This window comes from Maniola hyperantus, chromosome 17 (genome assembly GCF_902806685.2).
Source record: "Maniola hyperantus chromosome 17, iAphHyp1.2, whole genome shotgun sequence".
Taxonomy (NCBI): domain Eukaryota; kingdom Metazoa; phylum Arthropoda; class Insecta; order Lepidoptera; family Nymphalidae; genus Maniola; species Maniola hyperantus.
In genome coordinates this window covers 1,636,632-1,655,474 of record NC_048552.1, presented here as the reverse complement: position 1 = coordinate 1,655,474, position 18,843 = coordinate 1,636,632, and the positions used below count along the sequence as shown (strand labels likewise).

Genomic DNA, 18,843 nt, shown 5'->3' with positions numbered 1-18,843 from the left:
CGAATCCCCGACCTCCGATTGGAAGGCGGACGTCCTAACCACTAGGCTACCACAGCTTATTTAATATAAATGTATTTTAAATAATATGATAACATATCTGTACTAATATTATAAAGAGGAAAAGTTTTATAATTTTTATAGTGTTTTTCCTACACTTCAAGGAAATTTCTAAATAATTTTAAATACACATCAAAAATTGCGAACCGGCAGGAATCGAACCCGCGTCTCCTGGGATCGCGCCCGACGCTCTGACTACTAAGCTACAGCCCGCTTACTGCCAGTGACGATCCCAGGAGACGCGGGTTCGATTCCTGCCGGTTCGCAATTTTTGATGTGTATTTAAAATTATGAGGAAAAGTTTGTTTGTAGGAAGTAATCTCTGGAACTACTTTCGCATTGGATTTATAATAAGGGTACTGATCATACTGAGATCGTAATACATGAAGATGAATTTCTAATAACAGAATTCAGTTCGATAAAATAAATGGTCACTTGGATTAATTTTGTGTGGCCCTGTTTTTGGGAAATTGAAATAGACCAAGTCTTTAAATGATAAGAAAGCTTGAGAATGAGTTGCTACAATAAGTGATCTTGTAAAGTGGTGATAATAAAAATAATACCCGGCTGAGTTTGTTGTGGGCTTTTCTCAGACCTGTGCGCGTTTGGAACCCTCGTAGCTTTAGTTTTAAGTACGTATTAATTATCACAAATAAAATTTTAACCATCAGTAAGCGTAAAATACCTATTCTGAATAAATAATTTGAGTTTGAGTTTGAGTTTTTTTTATTACGTGTGTTCAGTAAGGGGTCGGAAAAAGCGGGCGGGTCATGGTGGGACGTATCCAGCGGCGGGAGCGGAGTGAGCTACGAGCGGAGCGTGAGCGAGAGCGAGCGCGGCGAGCGACGCGCGCTCGACAAGACCCGCGCTCTGTCGCTCGAGCTGGACCGCCCCGCACCGCCGCTCTCAGGTATATGTGTTACTGTTGTTTCAGGGTATACATCATATTATACTACTAGCTTATAGGCCCATCTTTCCCACTGGGCACTCAGGGCCCACGATAGATAAGGGCCCACTAGTCCCTGCCAGATCACCAAACTATAACCGACCGACCGATATTTTATTACCGAAAAACATATTTATTTCGATAAAATCAAAGGTCAAAAAGGCCCACTCAAACAGAGGACCATAGACATAGTTAACTATAGTCAAGACTGACTTATATTCGATCCTTCTTGTTTACCCCCGACCCACTACTCTGTCATGGTCATAGGGGCTCAATTATTCTAATGTGCCCAGGGCCTCCAATAGGTTAAAGATGGCCCTGAGCTTATACCCGCAACTTCATCCGCGTGGACTACACTTTGAAATCCCTATTTTACCCCTTTGGAGATAGAATTTACAAAAATCCTTTCTTAGTGGATGTCTTCGTCATAATAGCTATCTATCTGCATGCTGTTTAGCTAGATGCGTCCAGTAGTTTAAGCTGAGCGTTGATAGATCAGTCAATCAGTCAGTCAGTCAGATTTTCCTTTTATATATTTAGATATTGTATCCACGGAAAGAAATTAGTATAGCGCTCTCTATGTTACTAAATCCAATACAAATGATAGAGCCAAAAATCTCAGTGGGCATTAACCATTTTGAGGCACCAACTAAGTTTTCAAAAAACATTCGAAATACAATTCGAAAATATTTACAAAAAACATTCGAATTCAAAAAACAAGAATTTCGCGAATTTCGCACGAATTAAATTTCTTCGTGCCAAACTTAGTAATTTTTGGTTCTATCATTTGTATGGGATTACGTAACAGTAAGAGCACTATGCTGACTTCTATCCGCGGATAGAGTATAGCCCGCGATCTTGTCCGCTTAGAATTATTTTGTGAGTTGTGACACTTCAAAATTGTTTTCATCAATGCGATACGCGTTCGCAGGCAGCGGACGCCGCAACAGAGACTTCACGCCGAAGATCCTTATTATATGGCTGGAAGACTTTGAGGACCACCTCAATTTGCCGATCGGTAAGACATTTTTACGCCATAATAGTCGAAAACAGCTGATCTAAATTCGTATTTTTACATAACCACGAATTGAACATCAACCTTATCTAATAGTTATTAAGTAATATTTCCAACCACCACCATTATCTAATAGTTAATATCGGAGTTTTATAGCAATACGACATTTTTAGATGACCTGGTACGGTACTGTGAAACGGGCGTGCCATGGCGGCGCCACGAAACCAGCGTGCTGTGTGTGAGCGGCGTGCGAGCGGGACTCGTGAGGGTGCGGGTGGGGGGTGCGGGCGGGGCGGGGGTGCTGGCTGACGGCGCGTTGCTGGCGCCGCGACTGTTGCCCGACTGTCTGCGTCGCGCCGCGCGCTTCCTGGCTCGGCGAGCTCGCCTCAACACTGACCTGTGAGTATAAGATCTTTAACCACAGCTGTTAATGTTACATCACACAATTATGTGCGGGTCTGCTCCGTTCGGCGGAAACGGCCAGACGGGGGCCTCGAGGCTTGGCCTCCGTACCAGGGTATGGCGCAGGGCAGGTTCGTGCCCTGGTGTTGTTCTTTAAGCCCGGATTTCACCGGCTAGGGTAGGGTAGGCACCGATAGGGCATCTTGGCTAGTGGCCCTAGTGGACTTTCCTTTCGTTTGTTCTCCGCGCTGCGGGTGGCAAAAGCCATTTCGCCGCGCGCGGAGATATTGTTAGTCCGCGTCAGATCGGGATGAGTCTCCTCTCGACGGCGCTGGACTCGCCGTCGGATGCGAAGATGGGGTCTTGTCCGGTGGGTATCGCGTCGTCGTAGTTGTCGTCGCTTGGGTCGCCTGCTTGTCGTGCTGGAGTTAGAGATCGCAGGAGCTCTCGAGGTAGTGGACGCCCGGTCGATGATCGGGGTATAAGTGGAGCGATGCCGAAAAATGTGTTCACGAACATAACTAGTTCACATGTAGATGGCGCTCTCCGTCATTAACTTGCAGTGTTACAATAGAAGTGTTAAAATATCTTACGATGGTACGAAACATTTCGTGTGTGTGAGTCCGACTCGCACTTGACCGGTTTTTTTAATAATCTTTGAGTTTAAAGTTTATCTTGTTAACTCCCAGGTACCAGCCCCCGCACGTGCGCCGACGTCACCTCATCCAGGACATCGCACAGCAGTTTAAAAAGGACCTCTCCGAACCTGAACTGTTAGAGTCACTGTTTAAGGCGCCTTAAACCAAACGCACGCACAGTGGATAGGCATCTTAAAGGTCATAGCATCATTTAATATACATTTATGATATTAAAGACTGTATCGCGGCTCACCTCTTCATACTCTGCGAATGTGCGTTATGTGCGTTAGGTATAGTTTAATGGCAGTATTTTGTACAGATCTGCATTATTTAACATTTTAGTAATTTATAAATATATTATGTAGTATTAAGTTAAGACTGAATTATTTTAACTGTTAAATTGTACTTAACATTCCAATAATGTAATTAAATTATGTAAATTCGTTTTATTTAATTATTATTGTGTATGTAATGAAATTAAAGTATTTATTAAAGTTCTCTAAATTGTTATTGTTTTTTTCTCTTTCTGAATTCTACTCTTATGATAATTAGATTATACAATATATTAGATTACGCACAGAATCCATTCGTTGGGTCGTACCCAGTCGTACCGTACGGCGAACCGCGTCATCGGGCGCTTCTACATATGCCGGCGACTACACGGTTTTAGGACGATTTTTTATTCAATTTTTTTGTATTTTTATATGTTTATACTATCTATTGTTTCAGGGCGTTTAACTCTTAAAATTCAAAATAAAAACTTTTTGAAGTGAACTCATGACATTCGCTGGCAATCAAACGTAGACATGAGAAAAAAAAATCCAGTTTCGACAGTTTCGATGCATTTGACAGTTTGACAGATAATATTCCATCCCGATTTGAAAAAAAACAGTTAAATTTTTCAATACTCTCGACGATTTTGCCTATTTGTGTTTTTGTAGATATATACCTATTTATATTTTCATATTTAAAGCTCATACATGTTGGATTTTAATTATTATGACTTAAAAATCCAAGTAGTAGCAGAATGTTAGTAAATCGGGTCCCCGAAGAGGAAAGTAGAAGGGTGGGTGACGCGGACTTGCAAAATTTGGAGGGCAACTCCGCCGAGTTACAAACAGCAGAAAAGATATATCAGATTATGACCAAGAATAATACATTGGAAGGTGATGGTTAGTAAAGTACCTAGCGCGCGCAAAATACCTTAGTCAAATCTGAAGTTACAACCATTGACTTATATATTACTACAAGGTCGATTACGCAGCTCATAGTCTACATAAGCTCGGCTTGAGATCTGTTTTTGTATAATGCGCAGTCATGCCTCGTGTTCAGATTGTGAACCGTGAAACTACTTTATGTAGCGTTATTATATTTATCTCAGAAGTTTGGGCGCAACCTAGTTGTAATACTACAAATTGATTTTATTAAACATGCTGTATAACAAAATTGCGTTTGTGTAAGTACTATGAACTAGGATCAGCTCTTGTTAACTGACCTGTTACCACAGCAGTAGCAGGATTCTCTTCTAGCAACTCGTACTACTGAGAAAGTTAAGATAAACCTATCGGGAATATACCTCTTGTAATATTGTACTGTTATGTTCTGTTTCAAGTTTAAGTAGGTATAACTTCGGCTTAAGTACTTCGTCGACACGTCTATACGACTTAGGCGAAATAGACACGTACCTAAATGATTTCTAAAAATATTATTGATCATTGTACATTATGAAAAATTTGAACTTGTAGGGGACAAGGCGCTTACTACCCGCGATTTGGTAATCCTGTATAAGAATATAGACATTGATACTAAACTGGTATCTACCACTTATCAACAAACAAGTAAAAGGCCCAATCAATACGTTGAAAATATAATATACAACGACGATAGAGGATCTGAAGGATCGGATATCAGCGAAGATATCAGTAATGAAGACTTTAATAATGTTTTTGCTATTAATGAACAAAGAATAGACCTTTTGAACAACTTTGGAGATACACTTTGTCATAAATTTGGCGATATGCAAATGCGCACATCTGATTTAACTACAGAGTATGATAGATACTTTTTGTTTAATGATCCATCTATTAAAGAACAATTCAAAAGTTTCCTTATGATATCTAAACCCAAGCAGTCTGACAGTACGGTTCTTCCGGCGTCGCTCTTGGATTATATTTGCTGCAAACGTATTGAGGATAATTATAATTTTTATATGGATAACATTATTAAACACGTGCAAAACACTATCGAACAGCTAAAACGTATTAGTAATGGTGATTACTTAACTGAAAAAGTTAAAGATAAATGGAGAGAAGTTCACGAAGAGAAAACCACAACAATTGAAGATAAACCCCAACTTAAGAAGACAGTTTTGGCAAGCTCTGTCAGCATACCACTTCGCGTAAAAGATAAACGCACTGATCAAAGAATCACATGGGATGATATAGTCCATTCTGAAATGGATGTAAGGTCTCTATCTAAAATATTGGAAAAGAAAGTTATTGTGGAGGTTCCAAAAATTATTTGTGGCACTTACAGATTATTTAGTAAACGCTGCAAAGACAATCTTATTATAACATGCAAAAAAGATAAAGAAGAAGAGTCGCGCGTGGATGTAGTGTTAAAATTGCAACGCTCTAAGTCGGGGCATGTCATTAGTAATATCGATTCAATCATGATTTTAAAATCTTTACCTGCCATTGCTACTGAAACAGGTTAATTGAGATTTACCAACATAATTTTAAAATAAATATTTATTTCTTTGTACTAAATTACTCTTAATTTCACAGAGACTCATTCCAACGATCTGTTAGCGCTAGGATTTGAAAAATTTGACGCGTCAGATAAAAATGTGGGACAAGAAAGTGAAATTCAGTCAGATGAAAACATACAAGAAATTACTACAAATTATGCAGCAAGTCAAAAACTAGAACAAGAAACTGAAATTAAATTAGATGAAAACATAAAAAAGATTCTTCCAAATGATACAGCATATTGTAGTTTAGCAGCAGATAAAGAAATAGAAGCTGAGAAGTTTTCAGAGGATGACTATGATTATCTACCGCAAAGCGATTGCCAAGCAGATAACGAATGTGATTCCAGCGGAGCTGAAGCTGACTTTAGCACGATTGCTACTGACGATCTCCACTCTATCATTCATCGACTAAGCAAGCAGACGCCTGTTATAGAAGAGAGTGAAGATAATATGAAAAAAAAGAAGTCACCGGTGAGGGTGCGAATTAAATCTCCCTATGAAAATAAGTCATATGTTTTAGAAGAGAAAAAAAGAAAAAAACTTTTGGAGATAAGAGGGAAGCGAGAACTCAAAAAAAATGCAATGAGTGAAAACAGTAGAATAAAGAAACATAGGTACGGAAAAGGTGCCAGCATGGTCCAATCGTCTAACTCAGTCACAAAGTTATCAATAACAAACAAGCATTTTTATAACTCAATCTATGGACAATCCATGAATATTAATGCTAAAAACTCTCAAAAATACCACAAAGATCAAACAAGGATCGGTGTTCCCAAGATACAACTAGAAGACGATGAGGAAACACCATATGAAAATTCTTCTCCTCCTTTATTGTACTCTGAGAAAAATAATCAGAAGTATATTAATCGCAGTTATTATCTAGATGAAGCAGACACGGAAGTTATGCATCTGCAAAGGAAAGAAAATGAAAGTCATAACATAATAAGTGATGTATCTGCATCGCCAACAGCTAATGATATTGGTGTTAATTTAAAATTGCTCGAGCGATTAATCGCTCCATCTACAACAGACTTTAGTTTGACAAATACTTCATCAAGTTTGCAACACAAGGTTCTGTAAGTACATATTTTTGATGTTTTGTGTGCCATTTGTAAGTAAGAATTTATATTTCCAGTTGATTGTAATTAAAAATTTATCCACAGATATGAAGATAGTTTTATCAATACTAAAAAAAAAAATAACTCAAAAAAATGCCTTAATGTCAACACGATGTACTCAAGTTTCAGTTCCGGCAAATTTGCCAAAAATAGAAGTTATAACACAAGATGAAAATTGTACAACTACATCTTCTGTTGAATGTAGAAGAAGTATTGAAAAAATATATGATCTTATAAAACAAATAGGTAAAACGGACAACGTGGATGTAATGCCTACTCCAAGTAAAACCGCAACTAATATTGATAGATTACATTTAACATGTGGTAGAGGTAATTCTAGAGATCAAGCCACTGATAGTGGAACTAGCATCAAACATCAATTAACTTCCTCTAATCCTAGTAGTTGTAGTTTTGACAAGCCAAAAACTGTGTTGAAAACTTCAAAAGACTCAAAGAAGAAATACGAGAATCCTACGTCAGTAATTCCAAAAATAACAGTTAGTTCAAATCTAGCAGGTAACAAATTTAACAACAAAGCAAATAATAAAGATTTAAAGAAACTACCTTATAGCAAAATTCAGGAAAATCCCTTAAAAGCTATATCTCAATTGATTCACGAATTCGATAATGTGCAAAAGACGAATATTAAAAACGAAAAGGAATCCAAAAAGAACAAAAAAAACTGAAAGTTTAACTACTCAAGATAAAAGTAGCTTTCGACAAAATTTGCTCAAGCGAATACCAAAGCAAGATCAGTATTCAAAGGAATCTGAAGCAATATCCTCAAAAGGTTCGGTCCTTATAGGAAAGAAACGTCAAGGCACGGGATATAGCCCTCTCAAAATTACACAGCAACAATTGCAACACGAAGAAAACTCTGTAGATACGAATACAAAAAAAATAACTGATATTATTGATGAAGCGAAAGAACTAAGAGGGGAAGCAGTGCGTGGCCCTTCGAAAAAAATGACAAGATTAAATAGTTTAGCGCAGCCTAAAAAATCATATCTACAGTCCCAACAGGAAGAAACCCCAAATAGATTTGGAAAACGAGTAATGGACAGATTGTCTAAATTAACGCCTCCTTTAGCGAATCCCGAAAAAAGTATAGGCTTGCCAAGAACTAAACTGACAAAAACATATGATGGACTACCCGCATCTACAAAGCAACCAAATTCAGCTGGATTGCCTACAGGTGTGTAAAGGTGAATTTTCATCAACATGTTAAGTAATTAAAATAAGTTTTCCTGACGGAACAATAGCCAGAATTCTTGTTTTCTAATTACAGAAAGATTGTCAAGAGCCAAACCACATAACACAAATGACAGTCCTAAGCAAGATGGATTTGGCAAACGCACTCTGGGCAAACTACCCTTTAACCATGGAAACGTTAATAAGTTACCGGAGGAACTGTAAGAAACCATTAGCTAAGGAAATTATTAAGGAGATGGCCCAAAACATACATCCTACTCTATAGTCTATACCCAAAACGTACACAGGCTCGGCGCTCATGCAAAGTATCTCATAATTTAAAGTAAAAAAATGGGTTGGCTAATAATTTTTTTGCACGGATAAGTTTCGTAGGTGTCAATATTAAAATTACATTTACATTGAAAGAGCTAGACTTTCTGTACTTAGCTGTGTAAGGAAAGGTGTGAACAGTGTGAAGCTAATTTTTTTCAAGACGATGAATCTAAAATGTCCGCCCAAAATTAAATTTGGTATAACAGAACGCTTTTGTTCAGAGAAAGTTGGTAGGCAAATCAAGTGAAAAGGTTGATTGTTTTGTATGGGATTTGGACCATCTCGTTTACATTTATAACACAACTTGACTTCAATAAGTAAGTTCATACTTTCAGGAAAGGAAAGATGGTAGCTGTGGAAACGTACGTGAAGAGTCACTATCCACTAGAGACCGGCAAATCTTACAGCGCGCATAAATCGAGAGTCCCTTTGATACCAAATGACCTCGATGTGGGTAAGATATTTTGAAATTATACGTTTGATTAAACAACCGACCAAGACAAGACCAAGTCAACACCAAGACTAGACCAAGACATCACAAAGACACGAACACACCAAGGCCAGACCAACAGACGAACAAAACAAAGTCAAAATAAAGTGGACAAAGACAACATAATGCAAGACAAAGCCTAGACGAAGACTAGACAAAGACAAGACAAAGTGTAGTAGCTATCACGCGACCAAAAGACTAGCCAAACACAGGACACGGTTCAACAGCTAAACCGAGAGATTTGAAATCCTATATTCCGAAGACAGTCTTAGGCTAATTTTTATTCCTAATAATCAAAGAATTACGCGAACAAATTCGCGAGTTCGCGCGATATTATTATTTTATACGATGAATTGAATTTTTTTTTTCAACAGCGTCTTTGACATCATCTCCGTCTACCAAAGAAGAATCTTCTACGCTCGGCAAAAAATTACACAGTATGATTGATTGTATGATTAGCAGCACTATACCTGTATTAGGTGCTGTTGCTGAATGTAATGAGTCCATATCGAAAGCGAGTGATAGTTTTGATGATACTTCTATAGAAAAAGGATCGAAATCTGATGAAATTATACTATCAGCCTCTGATTATCCAGTCGATATATTTGAAGATAAAAATATAGTTACGGCTGTATCAGTTATTTCGTCAGAGCACAAAGACGACGAAGAAGTCAACAATAGAAGTTCAAATATAAATATTAGTGAAACTAACCAACCTTGTCCTCCTAATGAGTTGCGTAATCCAGAAAATGATATATGTAATCAAATATCAAATGGTACATTTCAAAACTCGTTGAGAATTAAAAATTTAAGATTGAATATTACACCTAATCAGTCCATGGAAAATTTCTTGACTTTGCGATCGGGAAATAACAGCTCGCTAGTACTTCAGCCAAAATTACCACAAGATATTAATCTTAAGGCAGAAACTATAACGGAACTCAAAACCCTACCTGTGCTATCTAATAACCGTTTCACCAACTTCAGTTTTACTAACTTTCCTATGCAGATAGCAACCGTGGGTTACGCTTTACCACATATGGTTAAATATGATTCTAAGACTAAAATTCGTTTATTAGAAAATGACGAATCTGAGTCGAAAAACTTAAAACCTGTGGTATCATCTGAAAATATAATCAATGCGATATTAAGCAAATCTATTCAGTGTTTTAAGGGTGCGGTTAAAAACACACCCCAAGAAACAATTGAAAGAGAACCCATTATTAATCGGCTTACAGATGAAAATAAAAACGAGGTAAGTTTAGACAACTGTGAAGAATTTGCAATTAAGATAAAACATAATAAACGGCAGACACAAGATAATACTGTCCAAACTAAAACCAATGATAAAGATATTGTTGCTGCAGATATTAAAAAATCTAATATTAGTAATTCAACATCACTTGACATTTTAGTAGGGCTTTTAAATGAAATTACAAAGATAACTTCATATCAAACTCACATATCCAAGCAAGAGGACGCCTATGATACTAATCTTGAAAACAAAGAGTTGGAGGTCATACTTAACAGATCCGTATCTGTGAAAGAGAGTTCTGTAGATTATAGCGTCGATAATGCGATATCTTTGCATTCTCTTGATAATTTACAAATGTCAGAAGTGCGTGCTAGTAACTTTTCATACTTATCTTCTAACATCGAAGACTATAACAAAGGCAATAAAATGACTGCCAAAAATGTAACTACAATTACTACCTTGCTTTATGAACCATTGGATGTGGATAAGGAAATAAATACGAAGATTAGACAAACTGAATACATGCAGAGGTTTACTGAAGCACCGTCCCAACTCCTCCCAGTATCTGTCAGCACTACTATAACAGATTCTCTTATGAAACTCATTAACAAGTCTTCTAGTCGTTCCATATATTCTACTACTGATTGTGAATCATCACTAAATGATAAAATTAAGGAAATGCCCTCAAACATCTTGAAAAAATCTGTTGATAGTATATCTCCTCCTCCGATATTAAAAATCCAATACATAAACGAAATGGAAAAATACACAGATGTAAAGGAGCAAAATAGTCAGTCACTTATTGAGTTTGATCCTCTGATGAAAATGAAAAGAGATATATTAGTCACCGTTTATTCAATTCTTGTGTTTACCGTATTTGCCGCTTTGTCATTTCCGGAAATAATGTATCGTGTGTGAGACTTTGTTATGTATGTATCATAATAGTAAATTATTAGGAAGGCAGGGTTAGCACTGCTGCAATATCCTTCCTATTAACAACGGCTAACTTACTTCTTTAATAAAATTAATAGCTGGTAAAATATTATTATACTACATGAACCTGTAGCCTTGTATTTCACGCATCGAGGTGGCGGCCAGCTCTAGGATAACTTATTTTGGCCTTAAGAGGCATATCAACTGAAATGGAGGAGAGCGAAGACATTATCAGTGGACTAATCATATAAATTGATAGAGCATGTTATAATTTGATCACGTCATCTATAAACGTGACTGGTCTTTTAAAACGTTTCAGCAGGTAGTCACCCTAAAATGTTCAAGATTAATTTTATTTGTGTAAAGTTTTTAAATTGATTGTAAGATTTAGTTAAATTATTTTTGGATGTTTATTTATTTATCTATTCTGAATAAAAATTTCAAAAATATGTGAGGATTCCATTTGTAGCTTCAGCTACAATCATTCATGATTACACATTTTTTTAAATCCCTACCTGCTTTCGTACCAATGTTGCTGCAACTATTCGCGACCAAGAAAATGCTTGTTTATCACACTTCACACTAAAACACTAATATTGTAAAGGTGAAAGTTTGTGCGTATGTACGTTTGTTAATCTTTTACACAAAAACTACTGGATGCATTTAGCTGAAATTTAGAACGGAGATAAATAATATCCTGGACTAACACATAGGCTTACTTTTATCCTATATAGTTACTTATCCTTATCCTGGAAAATCAGAGTTCCCACGGGATTTTGAAAACCTATATTCACGCGAACGAAGTAACGGGCATCAGCTAGTTTTAATTATTTTGTGAAAATATAGTTAGTAGGGACCTACCTAAACGTGGATAGGATTGAAATTATCGAAAGAGGAAAAGGGTAGGTATATTATTAGGTACTATTGTTTTTATTTCATTAGGTCTTGTAACTATTTTCTGTAAGATATACCTTTAGTTTGGCTCGTCTTGGTGGGGGCACTACCGTGCCCCCTGATTATGAATTTTAACCAGGCATTTAAAAATAAACTATGTTATATAGGAATAGGGAGACATTTTGTCAGGAGGACATGAGTATTATCTCATTATTTCGATTTTTTTAGTGATAAGTTTTTCTGTATGTATATACATTTCTTTTATTTATTTCGACCAATTTCGACGTTCAAACTCAGCTATCGGAACCGGATCGTGTAAATCGATTATTATGGTTAGTATAGTGCTTGTATTCTACTGCAAGGTCTACTGTCTATGGCACATAGGTCAACGCCAAAGTCACGCTGACAGCTCGTGCTTAGGTTGCTTAGTTTGTTTATGTAAACATAACTTTTATTTCTGGTCGGTGATAACCTCTTTTTCTTTACAGTGCTTTTTTAAATGCTCTAAAATCACTACTATTATTTGAATATTTAACAAGTAAAGGACAGAATTTTAAAACTGCAAGAAAGCAATACTAACCATGGCAGCCGTTAAGGTTAAATATTCATACTTATTTTAATATTAAGGATTAACACTTTCTGTGATTTTTAGCCTAAAGAACTCATATATAAAAATATTATTATCCTATAGTATGTACACATAACAATAGGCTATATTATTTCTAGTTAAAGTTGCTTTCTAATTGGTAGTTTCAGAGTTTATTGATTAGGTACCTACAAACAAATCTTTTCTGTCTTTTCTCTTTTTAGTTTTTAATATTAGTACAGAAAAGTAAAAGATTTCTGTCATTTTCTTGATCCATTTCCTGAATATTGAAAATCTTATCAAAGAGAATATAACCACCATAGAGGTACGGCCGACAGTAATGTACATCGACCTTTAGAAGAAGATAGCAAATATGTAGAGCACTGACCACCATCCAGTGAACCCTTATAGGGTCACTTTGTTGTCCGTCTATCAGTCTGTCTGTCTGTCTGTTTGTATATCAAGAAACCTACAGGGTACTTCCCGTTGACCTAGAATCATGAAAATTGGTAGGTAGGCTATCATAGTCTTATAGCTGACATTGGGGGAAAAATCTGAATTTGTGTTTCATCACAAGAAAAACATTAAAATGTGTTCATGAACAAATATTGCTATTTTCGACTTTCAAAGTAAGATTGTGAGATTGAAGAAGATATACCAAGTGGGGTATCATATGAAAGGGCTTCACTTATACATTCTAAAACAGATTTTTATTTATTTTATTGCATCATAGTTTTTGATTTATCGTGCAAAATGTTGAAAAAATACGACTGTAGTACGGAACCCTCGGTGCGCAAGCCTGACTCGCACTTGTCCACTTTTTTAAGTAGTTTAAATACCCTATTCTGAAGTTAACTTTTGTTGTAGAGTGGCCTAGCCAAATTCACAGCAGAAGACATAGACACTAATGGTACAGTGACTCAAATAATTGAGGAGTTGCGGAAGAGGAACTCTCTGGCTTACAGCTTTTTCTGCTATGTGTTGAGGCCCAGGCGCTATGTAGGTGGAACAGAACACTATCATTATGTACTACCAGGTTGTAAATTTTTTACCTTAAAGGTCTGTTTCACAGAGTTATTCCCGTTGAGTCACAACACTGTGACTCAATGGGAATTTTTAGAAATCTTTGTCCCGTTGAGTCACACCTACATATTATAACGTCCAGATTTTGGGATTTGAATATTTTAGTATGGAGCCTGACCTACCTACTTGCCCACCATTTTCTTTTTTCAAAATAGCGACCATATCCATACTTATATTATAAATGTGAAAGTGTGTCTGTCTGTCTGCTAGCCTTTCACGGCCCATCCGTTCAACCGATTTTAACGAAATTTGGTACAGAGATAGCTTAAATACCGGGGAAGGGCATAGGCTACTTTTTATCCTGGAAAATTAAAGAGTTCCTATGGGATTTCAAAAACCTAAATCCACCCGGACAAAGTCGCGGGCGTCATCTAGTAGTTAATAATAATTGTTCATTGTAAAGTGATGTAATGCTGATAATAATTAATTACGTAGATTTAAAGTAAGCTATATAGGAGGATTTCGAACGCGCCCAGGTCTGAGAAGAAGCCCACATCTATAATATAAAAATGAATCACTAAATGTGTTGCTGATCGCAAATCTCGAGAACAGCTGAACCGATTTCACTAATTCTTTTTTATAATATTCCTTGAAGTACGAGGATGGTTCTTACGGAGAGAAAAATTTAAAAAATTTTAATCGACTGCTAGGCGGAACGAAGTTCGCCGGGGCAGCTAGTCTATGATAACATAATGTCATTGAAGAATGAGTTTTTAGGGTTCCATACCCTAAAAGTGACACATGACCAACATATTACTAAGACATATGTCTGCCTGCCTGTCAGCGGGCTCATGAACTGTAATAGGTAGAGAGCTGAAACTTTCACAGAATGTGTATTTCTGTTTCCGCTATATCAACAAACAGTAAGAATTTCAAAATGACTACCATGAAAAGTAAAAAAAATTAGAAAGTGTTTTTTCTTGTATAATGTATGGAACCATTCGTGTCCAAGTCTGACTTACACTTGACCGATTTTTTTTATGTATGACTGATTTCAATATACTTTCAGGTCACCCAATAAATGCATTTGGGGGCGATTGGACTGGAGAACTGAATCTAGACTATTTCGAACCATTTCCCTACAGAAGTCAGCCGCCAAAAATGATAACACCCATGAAAAATGTTCACAAACCTGACCCAGTCACCAATGTCTTAATGGAAAAATATGATTGGACTAAGACGTGGACGATTATGAAAAGCCATCGTGGTAAGTATTGTCACACCAACATTATAAAGGCGAAAGTTTGTGTGTGTATGTGTGTTATATTTTAATGTATATAACGGGTACATACCATGATTAATTTTTATTTTTGTTTGTCGATATTTCAACCCAATTGCACGGTTACGACGCGACAGGACGGGACGGTGACTCCCGTCCCGTCCTGTCGATCTTAAGGTCGATCGTACTGTACAGCTGATGTTCTATTTCACGAAGACTAGACGGGTTTGGCTATGTTTGTGTGAGTGCACACGTATACATTGTTAGTGTGCATGTCGCTCAGACACGACTCGACTGCAATGCGGTTTACGTTGCGCACACAAATGTGTTAACGCTTATCGGTACACTCACTACTACATCCAAGGCTGATGGTCTTCGTGAAGTGAAATAGAATAAATATAGCAATAATGCCCATCTCCGGTTTCAAGCTTCCAAAAAGGTGATGGAAAGTTACGAGCAACTGAACGAAGACGTGGTCCAATGTCAGCAACACCTGGTGGAGCTCGCCGCGCAGCTGGACAGCGAGCCAGAGCCGTACTTCCACTCGTCCTACAACTGGCACTACGCCGGCCGCGGCAACTTGCAGCTGGCGTGCGTCGACTGGGCCGACTACTTGCTGCACAGCCAGTTTACTACAGTTTGTAAGTTACGAGCATCCGAACGAAGACGTGGTCCAATGTCAGCAACACCTGGTGGAGCTCGCCGCGCAGCTGGACAGCGAGCCAGAGCCGTACTTCCACTCGTCCTACAACTGGCACTACGCCGGCCGCGGCAACTTGCAGCTGGCGTGCGTCGACTGGGCCGACTACTTGCTGCACAGCCAGTTTACTACAGTTTGTAAGTTACGAGCATCTGAACGAAGACGTGGTCCAATGTCAGCAACACCTGGTGGAGCCCGCCGCGCAGCCAATCAAACCAACCAACAAACACACACTTTCACATTTATAATATAGGTAGTGATTACTTTATATTTGTTTATGTGTACACAGTTACAAATGATTTAAGTTATTACATAAATTCTTTACCCTCCCTTGATTATATCACTATCACCCACTCAAGTAAATAAATATAACTAAATTTAAATAACTATTCTTAACGAGTCACACCTAGAGTAATATGTGAATTACAATAGATAAAAAAGTTGCAACCAGTCACAGTGTGACTCGTTGGGAACCCATCTATCTAATAATGGTTTCTTCAATTTCAGATTTATCAGAATTCAACAAAAATACCCTCACTATAAACATGGAACATGTCGCTAGTTTTGATTGCGGGAAAGGGAACAACATACTCGAAACTATTATCTCTCCACAAAACATTATAGTTTTAAGAACGAAATATAAGATATTCATTTTAAAATTAATAAATACAAATGAAAGTATGACCCTAAAAAAACTGAAATGTATCAAATCTGAAGAATTCCCGTATACCAGTGTATCATTCGACAATTTCCATAAAAACATACTTTATATCACGACTTTACATTATAAGCTAAGTATAATCAATTTAGATAGAATGAAAGCGAGAAGTGTTCAACTAACAGCCAAAGTGACGAGTTTAGTCAACAACTGGAACAGAGTTTTTAGTTCGGAAAGAGGATATTATATTCACGCCGGGAGGAGTTCCATATCGATCTACGACAAGAGGTCGAATGCTACGGTTCACGTGTGGAAAGACGTAAAATCGATTGCAGACCAGGTCAATTGCAACGATATAAGCGCGGCTGAGCATTTTCAAGGGAGCGAATCGCTGTATCTCGGCACGGATCACCATTTGTTTTTGATGGATTTGCGTTGTATCAAAAATACTCCTAGGATCGTCCAGCGTTGGACACACGGCATGCAGAGTGCACCTTTGTACGTGAACAATTGTAACTTTGGGTTTGGCAAAGAATTAATTTGTCTGTGCAGTCAGTGGTGCGAGGACTTGTGCGTGGTGCCCAACTACACAGACAGAATCGAGGACACGAACTCTAAAGGTGTGACGATTCCATATCGACCTCCGAGTATATTCAGTGCGTTGAGCGAAGCGAGGTGGAGTGGGCGCTGTCTCGACATTTACAACCCGATAGAGCGTCGACTCGTGACAGCTATCACTGGCTGCTTGATGGTGGAGCGAGACGAAAACTATGACATACTCATGCAGAACTCCTTCGGCGATATCTCGTGCCACACGCTGTATCCGGAGCATTTCGAATCGTTCATAGATAACGACAGCGCAGAGAAGCTGCACGAATGGACTGAGACGTACGAAGTAGAGAAGAAAGTTTTACAAGTGACGACGGTGGGCGATATTGCAAGGTTTTGGAAGAAGTTGAGAAAAGTGCCCGAGGGTTATAAAGTTTTTACTTATAATAAAGAGCCTAAGAGTAAGTTCGATGAAAAGGAAATTGAGACGATTTTTGAGGAGGAGGAAGTGGACGGCGGCTTGCAGGAAGCGTGGGCGGGAGGCGGAGGGACGAAGGTGGTCGAGCCTCCGTCCCTCGCGCGCAATGTGTATTTTGCTGATGAAGAGTGACAGTTCCCAGAATTATATACATACTTAACACGAAAAATTAATCAGAAAACTTAGCTTATTCCATTTACTCAAACTAAAGTGTGCGTTGCCCTTCCGGCGTCCCTGTTTACTGCCACGTATAACCTAAATACCGCACAACAGACGGAAACGTTTAAGTGCGGAAACCAGCCCAGAGCGAAGAAGAATAACCTAAATACCTTCAAAACAAGATGGAATAGGTATCTTCTATTCAAACGCGTTCCAATCCAACATAGATCTCATTATTGTTTTTTAAGCATGATTATCGTCATACGATATACATACATAATTATGATTATCGAGTGTATACACGGAAACGTGTTCATCTATCCACCCCGGATGGCCAATTTGTATATTTTTTTTAGTTTGGAGTGGACAGATGAACACGGATTTCCTATAAACCCTAGAGTGGCTGTTTAAGCCTGTGTCCAGACTCCTGACTGCCTGAGTGACGGCGCACTGTGTACGGTGGATTGCGGAGCGAATTTAGTGCACGCAGTGCAGTGCGTAATAGCCGTTAGGGTGGATAAACGGAATAACCCAAAAACTTTAATTACGAAACAACAAAAAATTATGTAAATTGAACTGTAACAATGATATTGCTATTTTTATACCAAAAAAAATATTTTATTAAAATTCTAATTAAATACTTATTTTTATTTAATATCAAAGCCTCATTTATCAATCGCCAAATAAATAACTGGCGAATACATATAATATTATTGACAGATTTCTAATAATAATTGTCAAAACGTCTTTATTTGTTAGCTAAATAAAAAGCTGTATTATAGGACATCCTCATCGGAGGTCGGGGGTTAGATCTCGAGCATGCACATCTAACTTTTCGGTGTTACGTGTCTTTTAAGTAATATTGACTGACTAATATTCCCCTTTCCCCTCCAACTAAGCGTAAAGCTTGTGCTAGGAGTAGACGACAATAGTGCAACGGGTGGGATTTGAACCGGCCACCTTCTCGGGTTTCAGTCCGCTCCTTTAACCGTTGAGCTATCGAGGCTATAAAATTAAATATCACTTGCTATAACGGTGAAGGAAAAGATCGTGAGGAAACATGCATGTCCGCGCTCTGTAGTGAACCGGCGATGAAACAGTAGTGATTGAAAAATCGAACGAAAATGATGATAATAATCATTATTATTAGTCGATAAACAGTCTAAAGTTATGTAGGTAGGTACATTCATCTATTCCTCGCAGACGAAGAATTGATGGCTTATCTACAATTCTGTGTTACCTAACACTTTGTCACACCTATTTCCAAAACTTTTCCTTAGATAAAAGAAGTGTTGTTGATGACCGGCCCACTTGCACAAGGACTATAATTCGGTTGCTGAAAAGCATTGAAAAGTTTAACTGTTAAATGTTGCTGTCTACTATTAAT

General features: G+C 37.8%; 2 protein-coding genes and 1 pseudogene across 7 annotated transcripts in view; all 3 read left to right on the top strand.

Annotated features, from left to right (window-relative positions):
• LOC117990207 (ral GTPase-activating protein subunit beta) overlaps positions 1–3,555 on the top strand; it is a 31,329-nt gene extending 27,774 nt beyond the window's left edge. For all 6 annotated transcript variants that reach the window (XM_069504335.1, XM_069504332.1, XM_069504334.1 and 3 more), the window contains 4 exons: positions 801–967; positions 1,935–2,021; positions 2,192–2,417; positions 3,110–3,555. In XM_069504335.1, the coding sequence (XP_069360436.1) occupies positions 801–967; positions 1,935–2,021; positions 2,192–2,417; positions 3,110–3,221 (592 nt within the window). In that variant the 3' untranslated portion in view covers positions 3,222–3,555. The remainder of the gene's footprint in view (positions 1–800; positions 968–1,934; positions 2,022–2,191; positions 2,418–3,109) is intronic.
• A 418-nt stretch (positions 3,556–3,973) lies between these two features.
• On the top strand, positions 3,974–11,446 carry LOC117990206 (extracellular matrix-binding protein ebh-like; annotated as a pseudogene).
• Positions 11,447–12,434: 988 nt separating this feature from the next.
• On the top strand, positions 12,435–18,094 carry LOC117990205 (uncharacterized). The gene is made up of 5 exons (XM_069504071.1): positions 12,435–12,620; positions 13,478–13,646; positions 14,703–14,900; positions 15,341–15,553; positions 16,120–18,094. The coding sequence occupies exons 1-5, from the start codon at positions 12,606–12,608 to the stop codon at positions 17,427–17,429; spliced, it is 1,905 nt and encodes a 634-aa protein (XP_069360172.1). The 5' UTR covers positions 12,435–12,605; the 3' UTR covers positions 17,430–18,094.
• Positions 18,095–18,843: the final 749 nt, after the last annotated feature.

Bases quoted from the DNA above. Each gene is read 5' to 3' on its own strand.
- LOC117990205 (XM_069504071.1), top strand. The intron at 13,647-14,702 runs GTTGTAAATTTT...ATATACTTTCAG, and splicing joins CTATCATTATGTACTACCAG to GTCACCCAATAAATGCATTT. The intron at 14,901-15,340 runs GTAAGTATTGTC...TCCGGTTTCAAG, and splicing joins GATTATGAAAAGCCATCGTG to CTTCCAAAAAGGTGATGGAA.